General features: G+C 43.3%; 2 protein-coding genes across 2 annotated transcripts in view; both read right to left on the bottom strand.

Annotated features, from left to right (window-relative positions):
- Window positions 1–849: 849 nt before the first annotated feature.
- Window positions 850–1640, bottom strand: LOC311252295 (histone H2B-like). The gene has a single exon (XM_084345338.1). It carries the CDS (start codon window positions 1629–1631, stop codon window positions 1257–1259), a length of 375 nt encoding a protein of 124 aa, XP_084201464.1. The 5' UTR covers window positions 1632–1640; the 3' UTR covers window positions 850–1256.
- Window positions 1641–4124: 2484 nt separating this feature from the next.
- LOC311252286 (potassium voltage-gated channel subfamily A member 5) overlaps window positions 4125–17842 on the bottom strand; it is a 34056-nt gene continuing 20338 nt past the window's right edge. Inside the window, exon 2 of the mRNA XM_084345322.1 lies at window positions 4125–7910. The gene's annotated coding sequence lies outside the window, so the exon portion shown is untranslated. The remainder of the gene's footprint in view (window positions 7911–17842) is intronic.

The raw sequence follows: 17842 nt of genomic DNA, 5'->3' as shown, positions 1-17842 counted from the left end.
CCATCTACTGGCGCTATGCTACTTTTAAAGTGGAGAGGGGGATCAGCGGGAGGATGAATGACAGGTTTGGTTGACAGTTTGTTTGGCTTCTTGGATGCTTCTCTGGAGGGCAGGGTTGTTTGCTGTACTCAAATATCTTGGGGCTATTGTTTGGTGTCTGTCTGATGGTGCTTGGAGGCGTTGTATCTGGTTGTCGGTGAGGGAGATCCAGGCGGGGACGCAGTATTCAAACAGGGGTCGGATGCAGGCTAGATAGACTTTGGTTATTGGTGAGGGTGATGCGCCGTGCTTCCCGCAGAGGGCTCTGAGGTGGTTCAGATGTCACAGTTGTGAAATCAACCAAACATCATAGTAACACTGTAATACCTGGATATCTGCTTACGTATCCCTTTAACTGACGAACAAATGAGCTTTTAATGTTGTTGTATGGTTTGGCTTTGATTTGGTCTTTTTTTTGGTTTTCTTCCTCACATGTCTGTACTTCATATTAATCTTCTTTGAATATCTTTTTTACAGGTTTTCCTGTTTTTTTTTTTTTCTTTCTTTCACCATGTGGGTTTTTGTTTGTTTGTTTACCACGTTGTGTGTAGTATAAGGTGCTTTTATGCTTTTATACAAAGCTTTTCCTGTATAAACTGAAAAAGTAATAAAGATATCTTAAAAAAAAAAAAAATTAAAATAATAAAATACATTATTTGTTTCCAACGAAACAGATCCAATGTGATGACTGCGACCAGTGGTTCCATGGCTCATGTCTGTCCATGGACAAGGACAAAACCTGGAAATGTCCCTTCTGCCAATAGAAACAAGGGACATGTTTATGCTCCAATTAAACCATTGGAGACCTACTACTGTTGCATCATGTTCTTTTACTGGCTGCATGAGATACACCTCGTTTTTACATTTTACATCTGTAAATATTTATTAATGTGTATATGTAAATATTAGCATGTTAGCTCAATAGCTTTAAACACAGTATCTCTGCTTTAAATATCCCACATTTTTATTTTGAAAACAGGAAGTCGGTACACGCCGTAGCCGTCTTCTCCGTGTGTTTACTGTAAAGTCTGTAATACGGGTGCATTTGAAATGTGTGAGTGGCTTGTTGGTGTCTGTTTAACCAACTTAAAACCAACTTCCCTGAAGTTAATATGAAGGGTGTAACTGCTCCATCACTCCAGCAGGGTAAAAGCTCTGATTTGAAGCGGTGAGTGGCTCTTAAAAGAGCCGTTGTGTTGGGTGAACAGCAGCGCTGTTTACTTGGAGCTGGTGTACTTGGTCACGGCCTTGGTGCCCTCAGACACGGCGTGCTTGGCCAGCTCCCCGGGCAGCAGCAGGCGGACGGCGGTCTGGATCTCCCTGGAGGAGATGGTGGAGCGCTTGTTGTAGTGGGCCAGACGGGAGGCTTCACCGGCGATGCGCTCGAAGATGTCGCTCACGAAGGAGTTCATGATGCCCATAGCCTTGGAGGAGATGCCGGTGTCGGGGTGGACCTGCTTCAGCACCTTGTAGACGTAGATGGCGTAGCTCTCCTTCCTGCTCTTCCTCCTCTTCTTGCCTCCTTTAGCGGCAGACTTGGTCACGGCCTTCTTGGAGCCCTTCTTGGGCGCAGACTTCGCTGGTTCAGGCATGATGCAGAGGGTCAGGTCCTGGGTGAAGTCTCCCTGAGAGCAGGCTGCTTTTTTAGACACTGGATGCAAATTAGCTGCGCTGTTCCCGCTCTGTCATTGGTTGCTTTGAATTTAAGCGCGGCAAGGCGGGAGTGCACGCGGAAGTCAGTTAGCGCCTCCAGCTGCGGTGTGTTAACGTCCTGCTGGTGACGCTCCTGCTCAGTGTCATCGACTGTTTATTGTGTGTGTCTGTCACAAGGTCACAATCATGAGTTCATACAGTCAGTAAGAGGTTGATAAGAAATGTGTAACTTAAAGATGTTTGTTTAAAACATACCGTCCTGTAGAAATGTGGGAGTGTGACGTTGTACGTGAGGTCATGTCAGCAGCATTGTGGGTCAGAACAACATGGCTGTGAGGAACAAACGACTCCAGACTAACAATGTTCGACACGTGGTGTCTTTATGTTTAATGTATAATGTTGTTAATGTTCCTTTGTCTGGACGTTAATGATGCATCTTATGTTGTTTTATTTTTCTTCAGTCATGCTAACGTGCTCCCGGCTGGTTAACGGACACTTTTATGTCTCTTATTTTTGTTGTAGTCTTCCCGGTGTCTGCAGAGAAACAGAGAGAGGAAATAAGTCGCCATGAAGACATCTGTATGAGCCGTGGACTTTATTTAATTGGTCCGGTGTCGCTGCAGTGACCTTCTACTGGCCTTCACATGCCAACGATGAGCTACAGTGCAGAGCTACACACACGTCTTCAACCAGCAGAGGCTACAAGCAAGTTTTTAATATTTAATTCTGATTGTTTGCAAAACAGAACATGCTATAAACTTTATATCTCACTGCAGCTGAACGGGCTCGGCCAGTGTGGTGACTGTCTGTAAACAAACCTGTGGTTATTAATTTAAGGTAAATGAGTTTGAGAGGCAGGTTGTATTTCTGCAGGAGTGTTGTGAGTCTCCAGACCTGAATGATCCTCTGACGCCACCTAGTGGATCAAATCTGACACTTTCACACTGAGACGACTTCCACAGTGAACCTTCAGTCAGCTGTTATAATGTGATGTGACTAGTTCAAAGGGAAGACATCAAGATTTCAGGCTAAATGTAATCGCTTCTAGATATCATTCATCAGTATATTATATATTATTCTCTGTACGTTCACTTCTCATACGATTTATCGTAAAAACATTGATTGTAGCTGCTTTAAATGCAACAAAGGAATGAAGCCAAGCCGAGCAAGTAAATCTCACCTGGAGGGAGGTGATTTCATTGTTCCGGTTGTGACCACACGTCTGAATGCACCTCTTTTCAGATAAGTGCTGTGATATCTGACGATCGCAGGTGGACCAGGACGTAAAAGTATTCACATTAAAGGAGCACTCTGTAGTTTTGGGGAGGAATAATGTGATGAGAGGAGGAGACAGATCTCCACTGACTGAAGACGATGTGAGAATAAGGAGAGAAAACTCACCAAAGAGCCGAAGACGAGTCGTGTCGTGTCCACACACCAAACTGCAGGACTGCAGAAAATCATCTGCTACCTGCCCAGTAATGAATGAATGAACTTATAGTTTTGTATGACAAAGATAAATGGTACGTTTCCTTAGTTTAGGACAATTAATTAGAGTAAAGTGGGATTAAATACATTTATTCTTCTTCTCACTCTTTTTCAAATATGTAAACAAAGTCATCAAGTGATTGTTTCTTTTGCTTTATGTAAATATCATTTCTTTCTGTCCGTCTGCTACACTTTTTATTTATTGTATTTGTGTTTGATCATCTTGTCTGTTGTTTCTCGTTCTTTACGTATTCACGACAGAAACAATGTTTTTCCTGACAGCTGGCAGTTTTTTTGTGGCGACACAAGCAGGAATTTTAAGCCAAAACAGGACATTTGTGAGCGTGACACCTCTCGACATGTTGAAGGAGATATCGGGACAATTTCCAGTCGCGTTTGTGGATATTTTTGCAGAGAAGTTGAGACGTCTTGTGTTGTGTTTTTGTCAAGACTTTGTTTTTTCTCCAGCGTGTTTGACACTGACAGGACAAAAAGCTGGATATTTTCAACCAGACACTGAGACTTCTCCAACTGTTGTGGCAACAAAAACTAGATTTTTCTGGTGAGACACCTCCAGACGTGTTTCTTTGCAACAAAATGACAATTGCTGTTTCTTTGTGGCGACCAAAGCAGGAGTTTAAAGCTAAAACAGGACAGGTGAGACAACACTGGACATTTTAAGCGGATATGGAAACAAAGTCATCAGGTGTTTGACAGTTTTCATTCTTTTGTTTTGAACTCTTGTTCTGTCGTTTCTTGATCTTTAAACCTACAGAGTCCTCCAGGGGTGACCTACATCTGCCCGTAACACAGATTCATTTAAAAGTACTCTAATGTAACTTAAGTACAGTACTTGAGTAGATAGACGTAGTTACATGCTATCAATGGTGAACAGCACCATCACCTCCATCACGTCTCCTCCGTCACCAGCCAGGAGACACATCTGAGTTTGTTTCAGTTTATTTCATAACTCTTCTGCATATATTATCAACAGTTTAACAAACAGGATTCTTTTTGTTAAAAACACAATGTAACATTAACGGGATGAGGTTTAACATGTGATACACTTAAACCACTTATACACAGAGAACGTCAGAAAATATTTTGGCTTTTTCAGACCAATTTGGCAGCGTTGTTTTGGGGACACGGTGTCAGTTAAAGGTACTCGATGGACGGAGGCAGCTTCACGGGTGATTCACACTCACAGGCAGCAAAGAGTACGGACTGACTCCACACAGAAGGAAACTACCTCCACTACTGTTGGCAGAACACAACATCCCTCCATGGATATGAATGTAGGGCTGTATTCACTCCCAACCATGCATTTAACAGACAGTTACACTTTGCAGGTAGGTACTCGTACAGCCACTTGTAAGATAATAATCAAAAATGTCAGAAATGATGCAAAAATGTGGATTTGATCGAAACAAAATGAGTCTGTGGACGGCGAGCTTCAGTTTGTGCCTCTGATGGAGTCACAGTCTTTACACCTGACGGTTTCACGTTCACATTACTGATTTACAGGCTGCCCGGCCTCGTGATCGCGGGTCGGGACTGCGTTTCAACACGTGTGTGATTTAAACCGCTGGATATTTTTGGCAGGAGGTCAGGACTTCTCCGGACGCCTTCGTCAGGAGAAGCCGAGTGTCCTTAACAAGACCTCGGGACGTCTCCAGCTGCGTTGGTGGGGACAAAAACTGGATATCTTTGACGAAAAGTCGGGACATTTCCAGACGTGACTGTCGCGACCGAATCAGGTTCTTTAAGCCAAAACAAGATATTTGCAAACGTGACAGAACTGGACATTTATAAGGAGATATCGGTCGATGTCCAGCTGCGTTGGTGGCAACAAAAAAGTGCTTTTTTTGACGAGACCTCCGGACATTTCCACTGTGAACTGTTCCTTTAAGACTCACTGTCCTGCTGAAGGCATGAAAAATATGTTAAGTTGAATAAATACAGAATAAATAAAGTAGATTTTTACTCTTTTCCTTCAACAAATGAAAGATGGCGACCCTGCTGATCAATTCCCACTATTGTGCCGCACGTCATCAGAACGCAGTTATTTCTGTTTGACTGTCGCAGACTTGATTCTCACATGTTCACACGCAGCAACGTCTCCGCCGCAGTGCCGCCTTCGATCGGTTAACGGATGAAAACAATTCTCGACCGTAAAGACGACGATTCTCTGAGAGGCCCAAACTGAAGCAGAACCACAGATGATGGACCTTCAAACAGAAAGTGTGTGTGTGTGTGTGTGTGTGTGTGCGCTGTATGAGAGCTAATGGAGGATGCTTGTAGGACTTCAGGGATAAGGCTGGACATCTCCGATCTACACAGTACAGGGATAGCAGCTTCGAGGATACACAGAACACAATTCACAACCGCAGAAAACAGGATTGAAACAATAAAACAGGAAGTACTGTAAATTCTCCAACAGCTGCCAAAAAGTAAATCCTCTGTTTTTTAAGATAAATGTGACGGTACGTCGGTCAGAAGTCTCCTTGTTGTTGTCGTCAATGAAAGCTTCCTTCTTATCTGTGTCTACATCATGAATATTTCTCACGGGTGTAACATTAGTGTCCCTGATCTACCGTTAGCTAACCTACGAGCGACCTAACATCCGCTAACAAGGCACAAATCCAGCATGAAGTCATCGGAGGGGCCGACGCTGCGCTCACGTCGTGGTGTGAGAGAGATTTTCGTCGAGTGATTGAAGACTTTGTGCTCTAAGTTTCACTCACAACCTTCAGTTTTTGATTTAATGACTTTGAACAAACAGGCGACAGATGAGCCTTTAACTTAGGACCAGATATAAAAATAAATGTAGAAATTAAAAAACATTTAAAAAACGTAATTTATTTAATGGTTCAGTTTTGGTTTTACAAACGTATAAAGCAGGTGACTGAACTCATGGATATCATCGTTCTTTGTTTGACCTCGTGACTCTTTGTAGCAACACAAAGCTGATTTCTTTTTGGGCGAGATGTCCGGACGTCTCCAGCGCAGCTTTCAGGGACAAAAACTGGATATTTTTGACGTGAAGTTGGGACATCTGCAGCCGTATTAGTGGGAACAAAAAGTTAATTTTGGCAAGACAGCAAAAGATCTCCAGGCGTGTTTGTCATGACAAAACTGAGTATTTTTAACAAGGTCCCAGCCTCTTCAGCCATGACTGTAGCAACAAAAGGATGATTTTTTGGGGCAAGATGTCCGGACGTCTCCAGCTGAGTTTGTTACGGCAAACCTGGACTAGAAGTTGGGACATCTTCGGCGTGTTTGTCTTGATAAAACTTAATGTTTGTCACAAGACACTGGGACATCTCAGCCATGATTGTCGCAATAAAAAGAAGATATTTATTTTTGTTGTGGCGACAAAACCTGGATGTTTTTGACGAGACGTCGGGACATCCAGCCTCGGCAGGATTTGGGATTAATTATACTTCAGCCTCCACATTGTGCTTTATGAAGACAGTGGAAACCGTTATGACTTGGACGTTGACGTGAACGGTATTTACGGCCCAGAAACTAATTACAGGAGCTCCTATGAGACGCGACCACCTGGTTCACATCATCTAACCAACCAATCGATCGTCGTTTCCTACATCTGGTAACGTCGTCCTTCATTTCAAACCCGGCCATCCCAGGAGAACCGACCTTCGTTCAGCTTTGTATTTGAGAATTTACAGTACTTTATCTCCCATTCTGGCGAACTCACGCATTCGTCTTTTCTCACGTACACACATACTCATGCCACTTATAGTTGCTTGATTGATATGTAGGAGGAAGTACAAAATAACAGCAAGAAGAACAGGCCACACAAAGGTAGATAATACTAAATACTTCAGATTCAAGCCCCTGAACAAACAGTAGAAACCAAAACATCACTCAAAAAATCCAACAGCTAAGATGAGCTGACGCGAGGAGCCTGTGGTGTCGGCCCCAGACTGTGAGACCCTGAATGCATCTTGCTGTTCGGGACACTAGTGTGTTTAAAACGCCCGGTGCATGTTATCTGAGATAGGCTATGGCTTTGGCCCTGGTCAGAGCAGGAGGGGACGTATCGAGGAAAACTAAACTGGGACGGATCGTCTACAGCATCAACCAAACGTCCTCTCTCCCTTAAAATGTGTTCTGATGATTTTTTTTCCTCCCCTCGTCTCTCTTTACACCGTCGTCATTTTAGAAAAATAGAAATCAGGAAAACATCGTTACAAAAATAAACCAAAAAGTCTGTCCGAAGTCTACATCCACACGACAACTTCACATAAATATGGACTGATATTGCACAGCGAGGGATTTCTTCTGATATGAAGTAAATCACTGACACAATTTGTAGAAAAAAAAATGAATACGTTAGGACGTTAAAATTGTCAAAATTTGCATGTCCTGGTTCGTTTGGATTGTTTTGTTTTTTTTGTTTCTCCAGAGAGACAAAGTGTGAGAGCGGCAGATCGATCCCAGGCCCTCCGACATCAGGCAGATTATCCTCAGAGTCCTGCTCGAAAGAAAAACAACAACACAAAGCAAAAAAACTCAAAGAAAGAAAAAGAAAATCTTCAGAAGTATCACTGGTGAATTTTTGGTTGAAGGCACAGAGTTCCAAAAAAGGGTGGTGGATGTTGATTTTTATCGAAGTGCAGCAGCAGTTTTTGGTGAGTGTGTCCTGGCGGAGGGGATTCCTGCGGGCCGATCGACTCCTGATGGTTGGAGGGCAGGGCTTCAACTCTCTGTGGAGACAGACACAAGCAGAGACGGGAAGAGATTTTAGTGTTCGTCTCATCTCAGAGGGCAGGGTGCATAAAAAATGGCCGACCGCATATCAAACCTGGAAAGTCGTGTAAATCATCCTAAAGTAAATCCAAAGCTGTCGCTGAACCATTTGGAGTACAGACATGATTTTGGGCTCTTCTGAAAGGTTATGAGCTGAATTTTTACCCCAAACAGTCAGAAGCTCTGACTGCTTCTACTGCTGGAAAAGACATTATGTCCACATCATGTCGTCTTACATGGTCCAAGTTCAAATTTAATAACAATATCACTGAAAACGACACTTAACACATGTTTTTCTGAGGAAATATTCAGGCGCCTGGTTAAAAACTGTCCTGTTGTGTCCTCAGAGTCGTCCTGCCTGAGAGTAACAGCAGCATTAACTCATTACAGCTCTTTATTTCCTTCTTCACACTAACTGTGAGCAGATACAAGAGTCAGAAACAAGAGCTGAGCTGCACAAACAGACAAAACACAGGAAACTACATCAACCTGCATCATTTCCAAGTTCAGGGCTTTAAAAACTGATATAAACTATATATTACTGGATCTGAACTCTCATTGGCTACATGATGCATCAATCATCTGGAGGCTGGCGTGTGATTGGCTCAGGAGAGAGGAGCAAGAAGAGAGAGTGGGTCACTGGTCTACACCATCACTCATTGGCTGTTGCAGGCTCGAGGGCGGGCACAGAAGCTCCTATACTAAATATGTGACTGAGGTGGATCTAGTGGACGTTTGGGAACGAGAGAAGACAGATGTTGGAGTTTGAATCTACTGAAACACACGGACACTTTATTGGCAAAACTTTGTACATGCTAGTTTGTTAGCTTGTTGATTGCACCTCGCTGATGTGGTTTTATCGTGATATGTTTGCGTGAACAGCATCACAAGAGTCAAAGCTTTGTAACGACGCGTGGCTCGACTGCACACTTGGATCGAGGCGTTTGCCTCTTCGCTGGACGCCCGCACAGATGAACTCAAAGCAACGTGAAACTTTTCTCAGTTGGATTCAAAGTTGTTGTCTCACATTCATCTACGCTGGCTGCGGATCGTTAATCCTGATGAAGCAGGACAGTCTGTACGCATTAAATCAGCCTTTTTACTTGTGAAAACCATCATTAATCAGACCTGAGTTTGACTCATCGTCACACATTCAGTTGAAGAATGACACGTTTTCGGTAAAGTGAATGTTTCCTGGCGGCGGGTGGTTTCTGCTGGTGGTCGGCAGCTCAGGGTCTCTACATGTGCCTCCCACCCCCACCTTTCACCATCTTCCTCGAAGTTAATCCTGCCCACAGCGGCAGATGGTGCTGGGAGCATCCATGGCTGTGCCCTCAACAGCTCCTGTAGTTATGAATGATTGCATGGTCTTAGGCATTAAGTTGGATCAGTGTAATCCAGCGCAGCATATGCAGCAGCCTGCAGAGCCAAATCCAGCAGGCAGGAGAAGTTTCCTCCTTCACTTTCCCTCGTCCAAGGAGGCCACGAGGTGTTAGCGCGACCTCTGACCCCTCACCCTGCCGCCCAGTAACCACACCTGAACCATGAACCGTGTCAGGCGTGGCTCCCCCGTCACTACCGGCGCTGGAGTTGTCCTTCTGTGGGGTCGAGATCAAAATAAAAACTAAACTGAGATTTGAAGGAAGAGTTTAATCTCGTCTCGCTAACCCCGAAATTCACACCAGAGGCGAGACAACAGCAGCGTGAACTGTGAGGATCACCGAGGCGTCCGTCTGTTCGGTCCACGAGCGCTCTGCAGAGACTCGATGATCGAACAGCTCCGTCACCAGAAGGAAGAAAGTTTCTGTCAACCAGACACCAAACACATGTGTACAACACGTGTCACGTCCAAATAACAAATATATTACACTGTTAAAATTATAATTGCAGTTATTTCAATTTAGGATAAAATTTTCATCTCCCCAAATGTGTTCAATAATGTTCAGATTGTCTTTTCATCTGTCACGTTCCACCTTTCTTCTTCTCCAGCTCGCTGTCACGTACGTTATTGTAAAACGTTTTTCTATACACGTTTTTCTAAATCGCCTCTCCGGCACGAAGATCTTTAAATAACAAAATTCTTTGCAGCTTCAAGTCTTCGACTTTAAACACACTCAGTTTTGGTGTAATTAGTTTAACATGTGTCCAGAGTGAGCCCTCTTCACAAACAAATCAATAAAGGATCTCTGATAGAGGAAATTAGCCAACATGTCCGACGCTGTCAGAATAATAAAAAACAAAGAATCTGTGATCCTGCTTTTGATTCATATTGAAGCTGAAGGTCACTCTGATCAGCTCAAACATCTGGTGACCATAAATAACACATTTCTTCTTGATGAATCAGGACGTGAACAGCTGTTCAAACACAGCGTACCGTATACGTGAAACACGGAGTAACCATCAATGTGAGATTATAAAATCCCTCTCGCTTCTCTCGTTTCTGCGCTCTTATGTTTTTGTAGACGATGTGTGATGAGGTCCGGACGTTCATGCTCGTCCCTGCACGTCATCGTGTTCTGGCTTCTTCCTGCTTTTTCTGAACTTTGTCTCCGAGTTTATCCGACCTCAGGTGCAACATCATGAATTACTGAAGCGCGCTTGCTTGAAAACTCAAATCCAAACCGAACGACTCAATCAGACATCGAACATTATTTCCCCAACAGATGGTGGAAACAGATACTTTGAATTTAAGCTGTAAAGTTCAGTTAAAACAGTCTCAACCTGCAGATATTTTCCTGCTCTGTACCATTTCTAAGATCCTACAGCGACAGAAGAAGCCCTCAGCAGATATTTCACTGAAACAAGACATATCACATCCTTTGGAGGTTCTGATCAGACTTCGGCCGGTCAGGACGAAGCCTCAGAACCACGAGCCTCAACAATAAACATGCTCTTAGATTTAAACTTGAACTTAGATGCAACAGAACTACATTAATACACAGAACCAAAGTCTGGTTGCAAGAAAGTAAAAACTAGTGGAGATATGAACTTTTGAAAATGTCTTCGTTTTGACTCCTGCACCTCTAAAAGATCCAGAGCAGACAGAGAGGAGACATCATCATCCTCTATGTCGCAGGAACATCTGAGAAACTCAGGAGGATCTTTAATAAACATCATATCCTGGTTCACTTCAAACCGACCAGCACACTGAGACAGAACGTGTCCATCCTGAGGACAAAACAGCCAGGAGACATGGACAGAGTGATGTAGTTTATGGACTGCACAGACTGATGTCGACCTATCAGAGCACATCACGCACGGCAGACGCAGCGAGACGAGACAAAGACGTAAAAGACGTGAACAGACAGAGAGGGAGGCTGAATGGGGAGAAAAGGCGTGTTAGTGTCTCGTATCTGCAGAGAGTTTCTTATTTTCTCTCTTTGTTGCTGCTCGGGACGCTTTACCAACCCAACATGTGGCTATTTGACGTCCTGGGAATGAGACTCAACTATCAACTATCTTTGTGGTGCGTTCAGGAACAGCTGGGACAAATCCTGCTGACTCTACCTTTAACTTTAATAGTCTTTAAATTATATTAATATGACGTGAGCTTCAGTTAGCTTTGACCACAGACGTCCTTCAGAGGGAGACTTTTTACTCTGATACTCTGAGTACATGTCAGAGCCTGTACTCGATTACTTTTACTGGAGTAAAGAAGCTGAATCAGCACTTCTACTTTTACCAGAGTCTGCTTGATACAATGATCTGAACGTCTCCTGGAGGAGAGAATAAAGGGAAATGTTTGTAAAGCCAGGGAATCAAGCAAAAACTGTCTAACTGTAATTATAAGGTGGCTCATGAAATCTGCAGAAAGTCAAGGAAGAAGAAAGAAAAGAGCGTCCTCTCACCCTGATTGGTCAAGAGAGGAATGCACCAAGCTGCTCGCAATCATTGATCAGGAGCTTCATCTACAATTTATTTGTTTATTCTGTTTTGTATTAATCATCTGTAAAAAGTCCAATATCTCCCTCTAATATAAAATGAAGGAGATAAATCAAGTAACATAAAATGAAAGTACTCAAGTGAAGTACTTAGTTACAGTCCGCCCTCCCCTCAGTCAGTGACTGACCTCAGCTCACATTCTCACTTTTCATTCATAACAGAAACAAATCCCTTCACCTTCCTGTGACCTCGCTGACGAGGGTTTTTCTGAATGGCTTAATGATCGATTATCCTGCGATCACTCCGCCTGGAAACACTCAGTCTGTTCTCTCTGACAGAAAACAAGTCAAACCAACTGACGACGAGAGAAGATGTGTGACATGTTTAGATCAATAACATGTTTCTTCTTTCATAAATTGAGTGTAAATGGTGAAATCAGTGTAAACAGTGTGTTCAAACAGCTGCTAAATGTTGGCAGGTAAGACTTTAGCACTTTAGACACAGAAGCAGACAGGCTGGTACAGCCATGCTGCCACAAACTGACACTTTCTACAAGGAAACAAACAACTGACTGTTTTCATTTAATGCTGAATTTACAACAAGGAGACAATGATTCAGAGTCTGTCAGAGCTGTTTCACAAAGTTTGTTCAGTTTCTCCTCACTCAACGATCCTCTTAAAATTGTGCAATTTGTTGAGGGAGTCTGGTGATCTCAATGTATACATTTACAAGAAGGCCCAAATGCTGAAGGATTTGTCAGAGACAGCGTTTCACAAAGAACGGAAAGAAAAACTTCATGTGTGAATTTGCCGAATTAACAAGAAGGCCCAAATAATTAAGCATGTTTTGTAGAAAGCGTTTCACAAAGTTTATAAAGCTTCTTCTAACTCAACAAGTCTCAAAATTGAACGTTTTTTAAAGGGAGTCTGGGGACTTTGTCCAAGAAGTAGTCTTTATTGGTTACTGTTTACTGTGTTTGCTAAATTTGACAAGTTTACCAACTATAAAGTGTTGTATACATGCATGTAGCCTCGTCATGTTTTTAAAGTAATCCATTACATTACCTGTGCAGTATTTATTCCTTTGCACTGTCTACAGAGACACTTTTACATAAACACCTATCTTTGTATGTCCAAAATAGTGAAATGTTTATTTTTCACTAACTGTTTTTAGTCCGTCTCTTCCTGTAAATTGTTCTGTGTTGATAGTAACTCATATTAAAACACATCTCTGTAATATCTTCAGACGCTCTGGTCATTCTCAGGACCGTCCACTAGGTGGTGCTGCAGTATTTCTCCAGATGCTGCTCCTCTGTTGTGGGGGAGGCTCACTCCTTCCTGTCTCAGAGGAGAGATGATGCTCTGTTTGTTTACTTCATGTGTTGTTGTCTCCTCTAATGTCCTTAAAATGTTTGTATGATCAAGACGTTTTCTTTTTCTGTCCGTCCAGGAAGTCATTTTATTATGAAAACCCTCGAGAACAGGATGAGCTCGGTTTGAGGAAACGCTATAGGAAGCTTTAGATTTCAGATTAAGACACACACACACACACACACACACACACACACACACACAGCCTGACCTCTGCAGACGTAATTTTACATTAAGATGAAAACAGTGACATTTGGACGCTCTCTCTCGCTCCAGCAGTCTCATTCCCCTCTGGACTATTTTAAGCATGAGTGTGTCGTGTGTTTAACGATGCAAAGCAGATTAAATACTCTGTATATATGTATGTGTGTGTGTGTGTGTGTGTGTGTGTGTGTGTGTGTGTGTGTGTGTGTGTGTTGTTGGTTCAGTGCAGGCATGATGGAGCTAAAGCTGAAGACGTGTCCTGCATGTCTGGTGTTACACAGTGGGAATATATGCAGATTAGATTACAGAGAAAATGAAATGAAATACACGATGTCCTACATGGAGAGCGACACGTTCATGACTGGACAGTAAAGTGTCCAACTGTAATGTGTCTCTTGTCTCTTCTGTCTCTGTACTTCTACAACCCTTCGATCAGTTTTACCAACATGCAGCGTTTTTTTAAAATGTCTCTGTTGTCTTTGAGTCTGACTTTGAACACAGTGTTTGAACATCAGCAGGTTTCATTCTCTCCTTCATCATTCATATGTTTGTCTTGTTTGACCTTTGTCCTTTCTGGGACTCCGTACGTCTTCAACCTTTGAGATCATGTGTGTGTGTTGTTGTCAGCGCAGGCGGGATGGAGCTGAAGATGAAGAGGTGTCCTGCATGTCTGGTGTTGCACAGTGGGAATATATGCACAGAGAAAAGCAGTGTGTGTGTGTGTGTGTGTGTGTGCGTGTGTGTGTGTGTGTGTGTGTGTGTGTGTGTGTGTGTTAGGTTTGGATGATTCACTGCTGGAGTTGTGAAACATCACGCTAACCTGGAGGCTGTTTTCTCTCTCTCTCTCTTTCTTTCTTCTTCTTCTCTCTGCCGTTCGCTCAGAAACGAGAGATTTCGTGTTTTTGTTTTCGTTCCGCCACTCATTTGGATTTATGCGCGGTTGCCGTGGTTACCGTTTGAGTTTTTCACAATAAGCGCTTCTGACCTCGACTCTCCTCCAGCTCGCGTGTTCATCGCCACAATAGTAATGAGAGCGGCTGCTGAAGGTCATCGGCTGCGATCAGTTCTCGGTCCAGTGTGACTCAGAGTTTTATTAAACGCTCTCAGTCGGTCAGCATCAGGTGTCACACATCATTTAGTTCAGGAGAAGCTCAAGTTTCAGTCTGGATCATTTAAAGTCTCAGTTTTATATTTATTTTGTCTGAAAGTGGATGAATTTATCAGGACGTCGGTCAGAATTTGGTGTTTCGTTGCTGTGAGCTCAGACGAGAACCTCGGGAAGTTTACGTTATATTTTTTTATTAAAGATGAATTTGGATGTTTTTTACTTCCATATACATTTTTATCTTCACCTGATCTTTTCTAAGCAAGTTACAGCTGTTTATTGTCACATTATTCTCTGTGATAAACAGCTGTAATCCTATATTTCATGTACTGACCATGTGGATGTTTCCACACAACAGTTCAGACATTAAACAAAACGTTGCTTTTAACACAGCACTGGATTAAAAGTGTGTGTGTGTATATATATGTGTGTGTGTGTGTGTGTGTGTGTGTGTGTGCGTGTGCGTGTGTGTGTGTGTGTGTGTGAAGGGCCCTAGATGTGGTACCAGAGGTGACGATATTTTTCATTATTTGACAGTAAAGTATCATTTGTCACTTCTGTACGTCTGCAACACTTCGATCAGTTCATCAACACTTAGTGTTTTTAAATTGACACATTTATAATGAAGTCTTTCTTTTCTTTAATTGTCAAACATTAGATTACAGAAAAAATGAAGTTAAATAGATGAGGACTTTACACGAGGTACCAGAAGTGACAACATGTTTCATCAGTGGACAGTAAAGCACCGCAGCATCATACAAACAGTCACAGGAACGATTCTGAACTTGGTAAATGTTGAATATAATCCGTCTATCTGCAGCTTTCATATAAAAAAAGAAGTATTGGAATTAACAGACATGTTGGAGCCCTAAAATAAACCGTGCTGACTGAAGAGGTGTGGCTGTCGGATCTGTTTTTCAGCAGGAACCCTCCCTGACCTCTGGCTGGGAAGATGGCTGGCGGATCACGTAGCGCGCTCGGCATTATGTACTTAATAACAGACACCGTAAATCCGAGCAGGACGGGTCCCAGCATCAGCCGGCACAGCGCCGCAGCCCGCGCGACTTAACTTGAGCCAAAGTGTTTTTGCAACCATTACACAAATACGACTGCAGTTTTTAAAAGGATCTGCACACATTTCAGACCTCACACACACACACACACTCAAATGTGGTTGCATAAATTGACCGTATCCAAATCTGTTTTCACACCCAAACTATTTAATCCAGGGACGGCCTGGCTGTATTTTGCATGGAAGGGAATCATGGGACATGTGACAGTGACAGGCGCTGGAGAAAAGGCCATCGACAGTGTGACGCACACGTAGTTACAGAAACATCAGTGCTGGCTGCTGAGATGCATGTCGGTGCTGAAACGATGATCACAGATGTTTTGACCGTTTTAAGGAGCTTCATCAATGAATCAGTTCAAAAACCTGCTGTGGATTTACATCATGTCCGATTTTAAACAGCGGACGAACTTTTCTGCAAACAGTTCAAGGTGGTAAACAGGAATGTGACCATCTGAATGAAAATACATCATTTCATGTGATGTTTCTAGTGTCCAGATGTTCAGATCAATGTGGGTCGGCCCAAATCTGAGCCAACCAACTTCTCTTCTCATTTCACGTTGGCTTCCAGTCACTCAGTGTCACATATCACAAGACAAGCAGTCTGCGGCCATGTTAAAGGCTCTGTGAGGCTGTGCAAGCTAATGCTAATGTACTAATGTGCTCACACTAATGCCAAGCTCCGGCCCGCCGTCATCAGATAAACGACCATTTAGGTCGACGGGGAAAGCAGCTTATTACGACTCATATTCGTGTTTCTTTTCAGGCCGTAGTGATTATTACAGTAGCAAAGGAGGAAGTCAGCTCGAGGTCAGGCTGGATGGTTTGCTAAACGAGCAGGAGACGGCTGATCCACCGGTAGAAAACCTGCCCTGCCAGTGGAGAGCGTGAACACAGTATCCTTCTCAGTGAAGCAGACGCCTTTGCTCAAAGACAGAAGATATAATTCTGCATTAAATGTCTAAAAACGGCCGGATCTTTGTTCTATATGTTGCTGAGTTGTGTACTTGTGTTATCCCAGAGAAAACCGGACAAATCCACAGGTTTCCTCGAGGTAACGGTGATTTATTTGCTCACCTGTCGCTATAACGTCCAGGAGAGAGTCGAAACATAACGTGAATGAAACTTTAAAACTCGACCACGTCTGAGTCATGTCAGACAGATTTCCATCAGCAGTGGTTGTTTAACAACGAGGACAACAAATCCCATGATCCCACACTGCTTCTGTCCTCTGTTTTGACTGAGAGACTCTTTAAAAAGCTGAACACGAGCTCTCAGGAGGTTTGTAAACTGTCCCTGTGATGCTTCTGCTCCCATCTCTCTCCCTGATTTTCTGTTTCTAACCCATCTGAGATGAATGAAAGAACATTCGGCGCCGACTCGGCCCACGACTTCACACCCTCGTCTTCACCGAGAGGGAAGTGTGATGGAGACGAAGTGCGGAGAGACTGTCTGCTACAGAGACGTTCAACAGAGTCACAGAGGAGACATGAACCCGTTTTATCCGACAGCAACGCGCTGCTGCCAGTCGCTCGCATGAAGGCCGGGTTCTGCAGCCGTTTGCAGCAGTTACATCACCGAAGTGACCAAATCACAGAGTCGTGCCTCTCAGTAACCGTAGCATAGATTAGATAACAGCTAACTACACGCAGGAGAGAAGACTGCTTTACATAAACACTTCATACCCTTTTTTATATTTAGAGCGAGCAGAGTAATGATTCAAGCTCAGTTAATCGGTCGTTTTTGAGATTAAAACGCCTTCTCTATCTATCGAGTGGAGAAAACAGAGATGACGTGCCCTCTCCGGTGCCCTGCTAGTGGAGAAAACATGATTAAAAGCCCCTCGAGTGGAGAAAACATGCCCTTCTGCCTTCGAAAGGAATAAAACTTGCCTGAAAAATGGCCGAAATGATGAGTGATGTCAGAAGAATCCCTTCTGGAGAGTCGCTGCTGACTTCAGTAAAAATAACAGATACATATTTTTACATGTATCAAACTAGAATCACTGCTTCTGCTTTGATTACAGATACATGTATTTAGATGCCAGCTGAGTGTCTGCTGCTCTGGTATGATGATGATGATGATGATGATGATGATGATGTGGAGCAGTGAGTGCTGGTTCGATGGCTCTGGGTCTGAACCCTCCATCTGTCTGACAGGACGGACAGTAATGGACCCGCTCCCTCAATTCAGCAGCTATTTTTAGGCTTTAAGAGGGAAAATCCTGTTTGATTATCCACAGACGAGGTGGCACAACTG

This window comes from Pagrus pagrus (assembly GCF_965226575.1).
Source record: "Pagrus pagrus genome assembly, chromosome: 23".
Taxonomy (NCBI): Eukaryota; Metazoa; Chordata; class Actinopteri; order Spariformes; family Sparidae; genus Pagrus; species Pagrus pagrus.
Note: the sequence above shows the minus strand (reverse complement) of the source record. Positions and strands in the feature narration are given on the sequence as shown.

Excerpts from the sequence above, each read along its gene's own strand:
- LOC311252295 (XM_084345338.1), bottom strand. The coding sequence starts at position 1,631 with ATGCCTGAACCAGCGAAGTCTGCGCCCAAGAAGGGCTCCAAGAAGGCC.